The 15103-nt window shown below is 32.0% G+C and overlaps 3 protein-coding genes across 9 annotated transcripts; 1 reads left to right on the top strand and 2 right to left on the bottom strand.

The window, feature by feature from the left end:
- Positions 1-954: 954 nt before the first annotated feature.
- Positions 955-10749, top strand: LOC116765346 (cullin-3). Of its 7 annotated transcripts, none has more exons than XM_061522823.1 (16): positions 955-1110; positions 1411-1575; positions 2982-3179; positions 3545-3730; positions 4164-4367; positions 4550-4729; positions 5087-5281; positions 5638-5814; positions 6123-6293; positions 7067-7174; positions 7306-7430; positions 7973-8198; positions 8328-8497; positions 9290-9428; positions 9508-9660; positions 9967-10749. In XM_061522823.1, the coding sequence occupies exons 2-15, from the start codon at positions 1516-1518 to the stop codon at positions 9658-9660; spliced, it is 2292 nt and encodes a 763-aa protein (XP_061378807.1). In that variant the 5' UTR covers positions 955-1110; positions 1411-1515; the 3' UTR covers positions 9967-10749. The 7 variants fall into 7 exon arrangements, 5 of the variants coding, with proteins under 5 accessions (XP_061378807.1, XP_061378813.1, XP_032510692.2 ...); XM_061522829.1 differs by lacking the exon at positions 955-1110 and adding an exon at positions 1203-1341; XR_004353170.2 differs by lacking the exons at positions 955-1110; positions 1411-1575 and adding an exon at positions 2666-2852 and having other exon boundaries at positions 10304-10361; positions 10644-10749.
- On the bottom strand, positions 10730-13144 carry LOC116765348 (tectonic-1-like). Its single transcript, XM_032654805.2, has 5 exons — positions 12633-13144; positions 12344-12565; positions 12130-12268; positions 11863-12044; positions 10730-11784 (listed from the first exon to the last, which is right to left on the bottom strand). The coding sequence occupies exons 1-5, from the start codon at positions 13116-13118 to the stop codon at positions 10756-10758; spliced, it is 2058 nt and encodes a 685-aa protein (XP_032510696.2). The 5' UTR covers positions 13119-13144; the 3' UTR covers positions 10730-10755.
- LOC116765349 (B9 domain-containing protein 2) lies at positions 13122-14095 on the bottom strand. Its single transcript, XM_032654806.2, has 4 exons — positions 13865-14095; positions 13631-13756; positions 13290-13515; positions 13122-13215 (listed from the first exon to the last, which is right to left on the bottom strand). Exons 1-4 carry the CDS (start codon positions 13953-13955, stop codon positions 13122-13124), a joined length of 537 nt encoding a protein of 178 aa, XP_032510697.2. The 5' UTR covers positions 13956-14095.
- Positions 14096-15103: the final 1008 nt, after the last annotated feature.

The following is a 15103-nucleotide window of genomic DNA, read 5'->3' as shown; positions in this document are numbered from 1 at the left end:
AGTAACAATATTGGCGAAAATAAAAGAATAATGAACTTAGAGAAGTTCATTTTAAGGTTGGCTCTAAATAAAGGCTTATTATATACTTATTATCTTTTTTCAAAAAAAAATATTTTTATACGTAATGTTTCGTATGATAATAATTAACATATATTAGTAGCTAATTATAAATGCTATTTATATTTGGACTTTGGGCTATTGAGCTTTGGCAAAAACATAACGAGGCAATAAGTATAACCCAAGCTTAAAAGAAAGTGCGCCCTAAAAATTTACACTAAGAAGCGCCTATTGGCCAATAAGAGACTACCAATTCTTTATTTTTTAAACAATTGAGGTATGTTATTCCATCGTAACATTGTGATATTTCATCTCAGTATGAAGTATTCTTCATACCTACTTCAGACTATGAATTGCCTTAAAGAGTTTTTGTTAGACTCCAAGAAACTTAACTGGAATCGACGTTAGCTCGCACAATAAAAGTATTTCCAGGGGTTCACTAAAGATCAAAAATATATATGGTATGTGCAACAAAATAAAAATATGTTGGGTGTTCTTTTATTATCTACAATGTAAATAAAAAATTATAATCTTGAAAAAGGTGGACAAGTCACTTACATTATAGTAAATGTCAAGCTTAAAATTATACTATTACGAAATTTAAAGATTCTAATAAAAAGATTAATCCATTTTTGTTGTGTTTGTTTTTGTAACAAATAGGTTAAAAAATAATATTTTGTCTATAAATAGTGACATCTATTATCTACTTACAACAAAATGGTTTTCCTTAGTTATCACTTTTACCCCTTAAAAATATTTGTTTCTTAAAAATAATTTTATATTAATTTAAACATAAATTGATTAATTATATAAAGAATTAAAATGGTATTTTTTTAAATTATGTTTTATGTAGTTGGAGAAAAATAAATTGTCTTTGGATTTGCTGTTAATAATCTATATATGCTCGACATCTGTGGTTTTAAGAAAGAATAAAAATTAAATAAAACAATCGAGATTCGAGAATTATACTCAAGTAAAAAATACATGTTCTTTAAATGTTAATGTATTGCGAATAATTCTAAAGTTAATAGTGGTAATAAGATACATTTATACGTAAGTTCTAAATCTTTTTAAAATTTGTATGATAATAACAAGTGGCGCTGAGGTAGATTGAAATAAACTTCACAACAGAGAAAGAGACATCTTCATATTTTGTCATAACTATTTAATTTCTATGTATATTTTTTGCATCATTTTAAATACGTTACTAGCTATAATAAATATAAGATTCTTAAAAAGTATCAAATTGATATTTCCTTTATACGTTATAATGGTCAACTAGATGTGAGTGCTGTATTTAATCATGAATGACGTTTGCGTTTGCAAGAAGTAAAACAACATTTTTGATTTCAGATGTGAATGTAAAAGTAACAATGAAGTATTATTGCGACTGCAAATGAAATAACATAGAAGTTCAGAGTTTTATTTAGTGCATTAGTTAACAGATACGTTGCCGCAATGATGAAGAGTACTTTACCTAAAGATAAACCTGGCAAAATGAGGATCCGAGCTTTCCCCGTAAGTGTTTGTTACACGTGAAAATATAATTATTATTACGATATAAACATACGATACCAATATCGTTACAATCAGTAATGTCTATGTATCATTTGTTATTGTAAAACAAATATGACATTGTTGGTACAACCTCTGTATTGAAACAAATTTATGTATATATGTATTACAGATTATCATACAACAATTTACCACACAAATTGTTGAACTAGGAATAGTATTAATTTTATATTTTTCCATAATAAAAAAAATATAGAATATCATTATATTTTATTATTATTAAGTTTTAAAAATGTTCATTGCTATATATGTTTTATCACTAACATTTTATAAATTTTTTGGTCAAACTGAGTCAGATTGCTATGAAAATGTTTTAAATAAACATAAATATGACATTATGTATTCATATTGTAATACACTAAATATTAAGACCGCCTCTAACATAATAGTGGAATGTTAGTTTAGTCTCTTTTAATATTCTTGCCTTTTCATTTGGTGGATTCTTAGTATTACTTAAAAATACATATATTTTTGAGTGAAATCTATGTATGTATATAAATTGTATAGTTAAGCATCTTTTTTCCTTAAAACCTGGCTTAATATTATAAATGAACATACTTTGTGGTATATCTTCATGACATATTTCTTTTACTCAAATATTGTTATACCGTATATATAGTATACTGTATACCTAGCATTAAAAATATCTAGCTACCCCGTAACCGTAGACAGGATTTCGTATTAATTTTTTAAGTTTTATATTAAACTTATGCATAAAAAAAGAAGCCTCTGAAAATATTCCTTATCTGTTCAAATAAAAAACTTGTTACTATATATGATCCTAAATTTAATATAAAATGTCAATATAGTCTTTTTTTCAAATTTTGTATGATATTTATAGATTATATTAAACAAACACAGCTGCCAACTTTTTATTCATGTATTTAGTATATTCCTTCAGATTAGATTTTAATTGTAATAGATATGGCAAGTTTACATTAACCGACACTTGTTTGAAATTAGAAACATTGTTATTTCAGTTTAGAACAAAATTTCAGTTTTCAATATGTCAATATTATTTAATTTGACAAGAATAAAAATTAATTTAAAATAATCATTTGTAACAACTTTGTACAGTATATATATATATTTTTTATTTTTGTTATTGTTTGCTACAATGTTTATTCAATAATTTGCTAGTTTAAATATTAACCATGACACGGAAATTTCAAGTATGGAATTATTCAGAGCCATATTACCAAATGTACCCAGACACATGGGTTCGTATTTATTGTGTTTATTAAAAATAGAACTAATAACTTATAATGATACAATTGTTTTCATACAAAGAGATAGATTTTAATTACTATTGCTTAAATGTGTGTGACATACTGAAATTACTTTTGTAGATGACTATGGATGAGAAATATGTGGAGCGCATATGGAGTTTACTTAAGAATGCAATACAAGAAATACAAAAGAAAAATAACTCGGGGCTTTCATTTGAGGAGCTTTATAGAAATGCATACACCATGGTTCTTCACAAACATGGAGAAAGACTTTATACAGGATTAAAAGAAGTTGTTACACATCACCTTGAGACAAAGGTAGTTATTATTATTTAATCTTTGTTCTAACTTTCTTAATTCATATGTGTACTTATATAAAACTGTTGTCACAATCATTTCTATTACAATTATTGTTTCCATTACATTAAACATTGTGATTAGCAACCTATTATTATGATTATATATTTTGGTGTCAACAAAAAAATAAAATAAAGCAGTTTAAAAAAAAAATACAAAAGAAAAGGTGGACTTATTGGACAACTTTATAAATTATTTGACAAAATGGTGTTTTTTATTAGGCAACCTTATGGTTGGAGGATTTTGTTTGTTGATACAATCTTACATATACATTAAAATTATGTTTATATAGATTGTTGTAAATAAATGGATGTTTTGTTGTAAAGGTTCGTGAAGATGTCCTTCAGGCGCTCCACAATGGGTTTCTCCAGACATTAAACAATGCTTGGACCGATCACCAAACCAGTATGGTCATGATACGCGACATACTCATGTACATGGATAGAGTTTACGTACAGCAGAATGATGTAGATAATGTTTATAACTTGGGACTCATTATATTCAGGGACCAGGTGAGAAATATATTGATACACTCCACTACAACAAATATTAATTTATATAATGTAATTTTAGACATTTCAACTTAATTTCTTCAATTTTTATGAAATATAAGATTAGATGACAAGTACCCTCACCATAAGTATACATAATTAGCTATTGCTATTATTTTATATTTTCTATGTCTTAACATGTAAGTCGTTTGTTTAATTATTTTGAAAATAGAATTTAGTTATAAAAGGAGCCCAATTCAATGTGTATGTTTTTTTCATATACTGCTTTAATGCCACACTTACTTCTGTTCATGCAACATAACTGATAAATGTAATTGAGTGAGAATTCAAACATTTTCAGTCTAATGCATCAGAACTGTTTTTTAAACCAATTTTGGATACAATTCTATATGCTTTTAATATTTGGGTTCATGGTGTGTGTTATGTATGTCAGGTTGCCCGCTACGGTTGCATCCGTGACCACCTGCGCCAGACCCTTCTAGAGCTGGTTGCTCGTGAGCGTCGCGGTGAGGTCGTGGACCGTCTCGCCATAAGGAACGCCTGCCAAATGCTCATGGTGGTCGGCATCAACTCGCGCACCGTCTACGAAGAGGACTTTGAGAAGCCCTTCCTGCATCAGTCCTCTGAATTTTATAGGGTACTCTTTTGACTATTACATCTGAAAGTCAAATAAGGATGTAAACACAATTGTTTAAATTAATATCAATATATTTGCGTTAATGATATCATTAGCACGTATATTTGTTTGCGATTACTCAAAAACTATAATTTGATTTAGTATCATTATATCCTTTTAAATAACTTCATTTCATATCACAGATGGAATCTCAAAAGTTCCTAGCTGAGAACAGCGCGGCGGTGTACATAGCCCGTGTGGAGGCCCGCATCAGTGAGGAGGCGGAGCGTGCGCGGCACTACCTGGACGAGAGCACTGAGCCGCGGATAGTGGCCGTCCTCGAACACGAGCTCATAGAGAGACATATAAAGACCATTGTTGAGGTATAAGGAAACCGTAACCAAAAGCTTCGGATGTGGCTGACGTCATGGTAATGAGTATCTACTTCTCAGAGGAAAAACGTTTAAGGAAAGCTGGTCGCGTATCAAATCACTAGATAGATGTCTATTATAATTGAAAACTTTCTTGTACACTTCTGTTATTTAAAAAAATAAAAGCAAAATTCAGTTTCGTATAAAGTGATTCTAAAGAGTCGCATTTTATGGGCTACCTATTTGAAGAGCTAATCATGTAGGAAAACTACATTAATATAATAAACAAAGCGGTCGGAGTCGCGAATTGCAGCTAGTTTATGATTGTCAATAACAATAATTTAATTTACGCTATGATTGTAACCGCAGATGGAGAACTCTGGTGTTGTTCATATGTTGATGCACACTCGCACAGTGGAGTTGGCCTGTATGTACAAGTTATTGTCCCGTGTGGACGAGGGCCTGCGCACTGTAGCGGACGCCGTGTCAGCACACCTCAGGGAGCAAGGCCGCGCCCTCGTCACTGACACGCATAGCAACACTAATGCCATAGCATACGTGCAGGTAATACGTACGCCATTGAAGTTGAAGCCTTTGAAGTCTGTCTCATATGAGATTATTTATATGATCAGAATAACCAACGCCCTCTATTGATACTGGCAATGAATATTTTAAAGCAAACACTGCTTCAAGGTCTCTATCGATTATTTCGACCGTAAAATCCGACCTTTGCTGTAAAACAGATTTTAATCTGAACATTAAAATAATTATATTTTAAATATTATGATATTATTTGTTATAAGGCTTAGCCTTAAAGGGCTTGTAAGAATATGTTGTCTAAATGGCACGATGGTTTTAACATCACAACATAGGCTTCTATTTCTCAACCCAATACTCAAGTACTTTTTCTCTTGTTCCAGAACCTACTCGACCTTAAAGATAGATTCGACCACTTCCTCCACAACTCGTTTAACAATGATAAGATATTTAAACACATGATTGCTTCAGACTTTGAATACTTCCTCAACCTGAACAACAAATCCCCGGAGTTCCTATCATTATTCATTGATGGTAAACTCAAGAAAGGCGAAAAAGGCGTAAGTACTTTATAATTTTATAATGGACCTTGTAATGTCAAGCAATTTTTCCATTATATATCCCATTGAACATGAAGAGTTTCTATTGAATAAGCAAATAGGTTTTAAGGTAATAATCAAAAGTCGTGACATTTTTAGCTTACATGCATCAAATATTATAACAGTATATGCTTGATAATTTTGAATATCAATAAAAAATCTATAATTTTATCACAGTCTTAAGCTCTTTTAAGCAAAATTTTGTTAATTAATAAAAATACTGCTCTATAAAAGGTTATTAATACTATTTAAAAAAAATGACCACATAGATGAGTGAACAAGAAATAGAGGCAGTCCTGGACAAAACGATGGTGCTTTTCCGTTTCCTTCAAGAGAAAGACGTGTTTGAGCGTTACTACAAACAGCATCTGGCCAAACGTTTGTTGCTCAATAAATCTGTCTCAGATGACAGCGAGAAAAACATGATCTCTAAACTGAAGGTATGCTATTAAAAAAATAAAAATCTACCACGGAGATATAAATATATTATTCTATTTAAAGTACTTAAAATTCTTCAGAATTTTGATCCTTATGGACATGTCACTAAGGATCACAATATTGTAAATTAATATATATTATTTTATAAATAAAAAAATATATTTGTATGTTTATCTTATGTCCAAGTATTTCCAATATTTCATGCTACTTGATTGCCAACATGCTACAAAAAATATCACTGCCGTTGCTGGCACTGAATTAGTTAATAATTTAAAAATAAATTTAAAAAAAAACGACATTGAGTATATTCTGATCTGATACCATTCCCAGAATGAAGGCTTAATTAAAGACGTGGAGCCAAGAGATTTTCACTGTATAATAGGTGATGTCTCACAAATAGATAATCCAATGAGCGATCAGTGAATTCCATACAACCGACCATCCAAACAATCCTGCAAAATTCTTTACCAATTTTCTGGGACATTTTTTGTAAGTGTCCAAAGTTTTACTTTGCAGATTATCATTTTGAAATCTTGCTTAAAGTCGGGATATTTTTTTTTTTTTTTGTTGATACGCCATAAATGTGTAAAGAATTTTGCAGACCGGACTTTAAGCAGGATTTTATAGAATCCCATAGACCCTGCATCGCCACCAGCGTTAGCCGTAACTAATGTAGTCACCTAGAATAATTTACTTCGTCTTCATCTTTTTTGTAACAAATTCTACGTTTTGGTATCCAAATTATTGCTCAAAATATGTGCTATTTGCATTTCAGACTGAGTGCGGATGTCAATTCACATCAAAGCTGGAAGGAATGTTCAAAGACATGACAGTCTCCAATACTATTATGGAAGAGTTCAAAGAGCATGTGCTTCAATCAGGGGTGAATGTGTTTTATTACTTTACAAATTTGTATGTGCCTTGTTCCGCGGCGAAGATGTGACACAAGACTAGTCCGTTAATATCTATGATGATTGTAATAATATACTTGATACTTACTTCCATTCGTCACAGAACAACTTGCACGGCGTGGATCTGTCCGTGCGTGTGTTAACGACTGGTTTCTGGCCGACGCAGAGCGCGACGCCCAAGTGTAACATACCCACGGCGCCGAGGAGTGCATTCGACGTGTTCAGATCGTGAGTTATCGTTATAATATATACTCCATTAGAATATATGAATTAGTGTACTAAATCATTCTATAAGTAAATATTAGGATATTTACTTATAGAGGTACTTTGTAGTCATGATTAAGAAACGAAAAATAGATTGATTTAATTTTTTATCACTTCTTGATGCAATTTATAATGTCATGATAGTTCTCATCTCGTCTGCTCTCGATGACGATTGCTGCAAAGGAACCAAAACGTCGGGATTATGTGTATACGAAAATCTTAATTTTATGTCATGATAATGTTGTCTATAACGAAGCTTCTTAATTATTTTCTTTAATTAAGACAATTTTATAAATTACATTTCCATGTACATGATTTAAATCCATATTTAATGAACTAAGTAGATATCAACATGTGCGAAGATCAATGAAAGAAATAATCTATAGACACTTTGTATTCAGATTGCCACGCAAATTTTTTTATTTTAATAAAGTATATTCTGGCGTGTTGTAGTATAAACTAGTATGTACATATATGAATTACCACTTCGTTATATATTATCGCAGGTTCTATCTCGCAAAGCACTCCGGTCGTCAGTTGTCCCTACAGCCTCAGCTGGGTAGTGCGGACCTCCACGCGACGTTCCGCGCGCCCTCTACCGGCAGTCCGCCCCGCTCCCCGCCCTCCGCCCCCGCCGCCCCCGCCGCCGTCCGCAGGCACATCATACAAGTGTCCACCTTCCAGATGTGCGTGCTGCTACTGTTCAATAAACGCGAACGACTCACCTACGAGGTAATATACTACCATATATTAACATACAGATATGCCAAGTGTATATATTTATAATCTTCGGAGATGTCTCTTTAGGTTGAACTGTGAAATAATTCGCATCTCAAAGTATATAATGCACTTTATTCGCAGGAAATCCTGAACGAGACTGACATCCCTGAAAAAGATTTGGTAAGAGCATTACAGTCACTAGCGATGGGGAAACCGACACAGCGCGTTCTGATCAAACATCCCAAGACCAAGGAGATCGAACCGTCGCACCAGTTCTACGTAAACGATGCCTTCACCTCCAAGTTACATAGGTGAGTAAAATAACGTCATATATATATATTATACGGTTCATCAGAGAAATGCACCTTATGTAAGTTGTAAGGGAAATTGCACTGTCACATTATTACACAAATCTGTATGGCTTGCTTTAATGGATGTCTCGTTAATATTGTTCAGTCCAGTATTCATTTTGGTTATTGAATAATCATATATTGAGAAAGCCTTAATGTTCAAGCAACAAATTGTGGCTGTGCGTTTTCAGTATACACTTTTGGTTTCTTTTTCACGATTAAACTACAGGTCCGAAAGAAAAGATCTGGATAAATAGTAGTCTGACGGCACGAGGTCCGGACTAAATGTCCGTACTGGTCCATGTTTGTGATTTTTAGAAAATACAAATTTATCGAAAGTAACAACGCTGTGTCGTCCATTTAGTGAACGTCTCTTCCACTTCAATTTCCCATATTTTCCTTGCCGCCGCGGCTAAACAATAAACTAGTTTCATAATGATACACTCTGTACTATTTATTATAAAAACGTAATGCGTCCTTAAAAAACAAAGTGAGAACGATTAGAAGAAAGTAAAACAATTGTACTTTTCATAGAATTAGAGACATGAAAATCGACATCACTTATGAAACAAACCAAACCTCTGTATTTTGATAATCGAACAATCTGGGGTTTTTGGAACTAAAAGTAGGAATTGTGGCAAAAAGCCATTTCTATTACGTATATAAAAAAATCTACGTCCTAAATCTACGTCGTCAAGTTTGTAGGACACGTGTCCTAGAAACTTGAGTATTACTGGTATTATATGTCCACAGAGTTAAGATTCAGACAGTAGCAGCGAAAGGTGAATCGGAGCCGGAGCGTCGCGAGACACGCAACAAGGTGGACGAGGACCGGAAACACGAAATAGAGGCAGCCATTGTGAGGATCATGAAGGCCAGGAAGAAAATGGCGGTATGTGTTATACAGGGTGTTACAAATTTTTAATGGACCATAATTATTATACTAAATTTGTTGTTCATGAATTTTCCAGCACACATTACTTGTGGCGGAGGTCACGGAACAGCTCCGCGTGCGGTTCCTCCCGTCTCCCGTCGTGATCAAGAAACGTATTGAGGGTCTCATAGAACGGGAATACCTCGCGCGCACTCCCGACGACCGCAAGGTCTACACATACGTCGCATAGGTATAACATACACACACATTCATAATTATATATAATAACTCGTCTTATAATATTGTCTGCTCAACAATCTCTGTGATAGTTTCTTGTGACCAAAACTTAATGCGTGTGGTGAGGGACGTGACGTAACATTTTTTAACTTGCAGAGGTTAAAAAAGTAATCAGTTGATTATTTTGAAAAAGCCAATGGTAATGACTGATTTTCATATTTTGTATTATCACTGGTGAACTTCCTCTCAGTGCATCACATTTTCGTGTCAGTAATCATTGTATTTACCACAGAATAAGTAGATTCCTTCTATTTTTCAGAGTCTTCTGAGATATTTCACTTCTACCGGCTACTCTCTAGCGACTTCTGTTCCTCCTAATATATATATTTACGTTTGTTCGTCCCTCTTGATGTAACTGTTCGCTTATACGTTCCGACCGTGAATGTGCACCGTTCTAATTTTATCAAAGAAAAGAATGTTACAGATGTTGATGACAGAAAATAGATATCTTACAATGAAAGGAACAGAGTGTAAATTGTTATTAATAATTGGAATATAAATACATTAAATATTACAAATTCTTTTGATAGTCTTATAATGTTTTAAATATAAACAGGCTTCAACAATCATTTGCTGTTTAAATCTTTGTTTTGCAGAACATCTGTAACATACTTGCTTGATGTGGCTGACCCTCAATTATCGAAGTATATAAATGTAAACAAACTTTAATTTGTTGTTTTACTATAGTTAGAACAAATTATTCCTTAAAGATCGAGTACATACAGATTGAATTGTTATCAATGTAAAAATATTGTATATACAAATATTGTGGCTTGAGTTAGATCTGGTTGATGTGTACTATAAGCGATCCTCATAATTCCTTAGAACAGCTATGTTTAAATTAAATTCTCTTTTATATAAACTAGTTTCATTAAACCGCACCTCAATAACTCGGTCTTTGACTTGGTGTAAACATAAAATGGGATTTATTTTCAGGCCACCACAGGTCCAACTCAGAAGGGTGAAAGCCAAGATAAAGTGATAGAAGTAATAAAAGTGTTTAAATTATTGCAAAATAAAAATTATTAGTTATAAAATGAAAGTTATTTTATTTGATTAAACATAACATGAAATTCATACATATTAAAAAGTAATAGCTTTGAAAGTAATTGCTCTTATTTGAAGGAAAATTTATTAAGTCCTTTGGAAAACGAATGTTTAAATGGGAAGCTTCTGGAAAATCCGCCATTGGTGGTACACTTACATCAACGAAGTAGGTGTCTATGCTTAAAACCAATGATAAGTCTTCTACATCAAATGTCACATTCTCAGCACTACCTTCTATTCTAGCATTTAAAATTTGGTTTTCTTGCTTTGTTTGTCCTGTATCAGCAAATGCAAACACAAAAGAAATGCTCTTCACTATATTGAAACAAAGCAACTTTGAACTTTTTGCTCGGTACTCGCCATAAATGACGTCGTTATTAAGAACATCCATACCGAGCCACTTCTCATCACCGATTCCATGAGGATTGCCATAAGGTGAGATAAAAAACTTTTTACTTGCTCCTAAAAATGTATTTATTTGATGCTGGATTCTGAGACATTCATCAGTTCCATTAAATATTTTCGTGCTTCGTTTCAAAAATAGTCTGCATTTCAGTCTTTTATTTTGTCCGAATATTAATATATTTTTAGTTATGTTTGTCAGTAAACAAACACCATTTCTATTAATAGGAACTGTAATGTCTCTTTTCTTTGGAACTGTATTGTTAAAGAAATCTTTTGTATGGTTGTTTATTGAATATGAAGCTATTATGGGCAACCCTTTTATGTAGCCAATGTTACCACTTAATTGAACCACATTATCTATAGAGTCGTTGGTCATGTAGAAGTTAATTTTTATCTCTTGATTCACCACTTGCTGACTCATTGATACTCGAGTAACATGTAATTTGATCACTGCTTTCGTTATTACGGACTCGTTGCAATAAAATAAATAATCCACTTTAACAGCAATATTGGTGCAGTAACTTTCCGAACATGTTGGTTCATGCAAACTCTTATTATATGGTAAGCAGTCGCTGTCATCACAAATTAAAAGTGTCCATTTAACACATTCAAATGAACTACAGTTCTAAAAACGGAGAGTAATTAAAGAAGAGAGTAGTTCTGTTTCATATGCTATATAAAAGAATCAAAGTTAGTGTGTTACCAGAACCGTGCTGTTAATTGCTGTAACTGTAGGACTGATAATATTGGTATCCTCTGAGCTTTTGATGACATTCAACATATGGAGATCTTGTAATTTTACTAAGCATTTAATTTCCTCATTTCTCAAAAATTTTATTGCTTTGGTGCCACCACAATAGTTATTACATTGCATTATAGGAATTTCTGGAATCAAATATTAAGTATATTACCAAAATAAGTTCTAGAAATGTGTTTGTCTGTACAAACTTGATAATTAAAAACCATTTACCTAAAATATTCAACTTTTTATTTGTTATGGTCCAGATCATTTGTCCAGCCACATACAATTGCTTTGAAAAAGTAGGCATCTCTATGTTTTTATCTTTTTTGGGCCACGTGTAAAAATTTCCTGTATCTGTTGAATAAACCTAAAATACAAATAAATTTTTTAGATTATTAATTCAACATAAATAAATTAAAATTTATTGTGTAATCATACATACCACATTTTTATTTTTTGTGGCTTTTTCGGGCAAATTTATTTTGTCAATACAAAATAGACTTTGATATAAGCCACTTGTTTCTTCATCTTTACACATGTAAGTCTGATATTTATCGCAATGAACGCATCTTTCTATATTTCTGTTATTACAATTCTCAAATACTACTTTCTCTTTTTTTGTGCAGTCATCATCACAACAACAGCCTACATCACACACATCATGCTACAAAACCTCAAAATGCTAAAACTTCATTTTAAAATAAAACAAATTTCAACTATAATGTTCTTACCAATAAGTTACAGTCACACTTGTTAGTCTTCATACTTTTCTTTGGTACTTCAGCTGGTTTTGCCGTAGAGGTTTTCTTATCAAACAAAGTAATTTCAGTAACATTATCAAATTCAGTTGAAGAAACAGGAGTTTCACTTGTGAAGTGATCGTCTATTGACGAAACATTATCATCATAGAGCAAATCAAATACTGTGGTACCAATTTCTGTTGAGCTCAGAAATGAAGGCTCAGTAAGAGTAACATTACTATATTTGAAGGGAAAAATTAAATTGGATTTTTCTTGCAATCTAATTTTATCAGTTTGATAATAAAGTGCATGTGGAGTTTGCTTTATTTTGTCAAATATTTCCTCATTTTTTTTATAGGCTAATTTTAAATTATCAAGGGAAATATCATCTTCATCATTTGTAGTTATAAAATCCAAAAGAGAAAATTGGATAAGTATAGATAGTAAAGTGAAGCACAGGTACGCTATAGGCTGCATTTTTCATTTATATTCAACACCAAATTTTGCAAAATTTCTTAAAAGTACATAAATATCTAAGTTTACAGTTCCTTTTGACTGAGTATTCAGTTTAGACCTTAAACAAATATTCATATTAGTAAATTTATTATCATAATTATATATTTTTTTAAATCTGTTTGAAATGCTCACCTATCACTTCCTAAGTAAATAATATCTGTGTCTGTCAACTGATTAGAGCCCCCAATAAAATCCTGTCTCAACTTATCAGTGATAGTAGTAGCAGCAGGAACCCAACATGGAATTTCTATACTATGGAATCCAGGAACAGCTGGGATACTAGAAGAACCATAACCAACTACCCAGGAACGTCCTATTTCATCAAGACAACTCACTTGCACAATTAACTTAGGCCAACCTGTAATTTTTTTATATGCTGAATCTATCTTTGCCTCTCAATATAACTAAAATAATTTTGTAATTTGTAGGAGGTAAAATATTTTTATGGTATATATATATATATATATAATTACCTTGCATTCCTCTGCTTACATAATGTAAATCAATATGTTGGGCCCAAATTACACGTTTTTTGTAATCGGCTTTCCCGCAAGCAGTTTGCCCCTCGGAAAATCCAGATACAAGAGTCCAGTTTGGCCCTGTAGAGTTACGTATGAAATATATTTTTAGCACTTAAGCAAAATAAATTTGTAAATAGTAGTATCCTTTGTGTTTGTAACACATCCAAGAAAATATTCACGATATACCGGCTTGTAACGAATAACGACAAAACAAAGAATGGGTTTCACTAAAATTACTAGCACTTGTAATCTGGCCAAAAAAATGAAATTCTGCCATTAGACCGTATAATATTCTCAGGTAAATTCAATACTATTTCCCTTAAACAATTATTAATAGCCATTTTACATTATACAACACTGTTTGTGGTTTGGTAACCATGGCAACGATTTTGACAGATAGACAAGTCTTATGGTTTTGTCTCGGTATAACTAGTCACTTACTATTTTATAAGTGAATAACAGTTAACTGATTAATTTTATTTGAGTTTACATAATGCTTGTTATAATATTCAAAATTTTAAAAATTTCGACAGAGCTCAGTCAAGTTAGTCTATCGGTACAAATATTCAGAAAACAGTTACAAATAAAGGTATATATAGCTATATTACAAATACAAGGGTAGGTTACAAGGGGCCTTAAATTTTTTTTTTGTTTTCCATGTGAATATAAATTTGTATCTTAAATATAAAAAAAAAACTTGTATCATTGTGTATTTTACCTTTTTTTTTTCGAAAAAATTGATTTTAAATAAAGAAATTTCATCACCACCGTAGCATATACGTATACATAATATATATATAGTAAAAGCGGAATTTGCATTCTTCTTTACATTTACGAAAAACTAAATGTCATTCAGGTATAAGTATTTTTAGAGAAAATTCTTCATAAAAAAAATGTATTAAGGTATCTTCCTCCCATTTTGTGCTTACTGACATCATGGTGATTATAAATATTACCTTGACTATTGATAATAATATAACCAGGACTCCAATGACACGTTTGAAAGTTAAACGGCAAAACATCGAAATCACTCTAATTCATCAGTATTTCATCAATTATAGCCATACCCGACAATCGTTAATTTTGAAAAATTATGCAATATGTAGTATAAAATAATAAAATGCTCATAGTAGTTGCAATATGTTGGACACCTAAAGACCATGATAAAGATGGCCATCTTTGTTGTCGTGAGATAACTGGATACATTTCTAAAATTAAAAGGGACATAAACTTTCTAAACGTGTCATCAGTTACGACTGCAATTTTCTGAGATTCAAAAATGGTTCAGCCCCGTTTCGCATAAAGAGGAGAAAGATTTCATTAAGATTTGAAAGAACTTGAAGTCCGGTATACACATAAGACGGGATACTACCATGATGGCGGACTATTGTTGGTTATTGAAACGCGTCGATTCCTACCAAAAAC

This window comes from Danaus plexippus, chromosome 2 (assembly GCF_018135715.1).
Source record: "Danaus plexippus chromosome 2, MEX_DaPlex, whole genome shotgun sequence".
Classification (NCBI taxonomy): Eukaryota; Metazoa; Arthropoda; class Insecta; order Lepidoptera; family Nymphalidae; genus Danaus; species Danaus plexippus.
The sequence above is the reverse complement of the archived record's forward strand: the minus strand, read 5'-3'. Positions and strand labels throughout refer to the sequence as shown.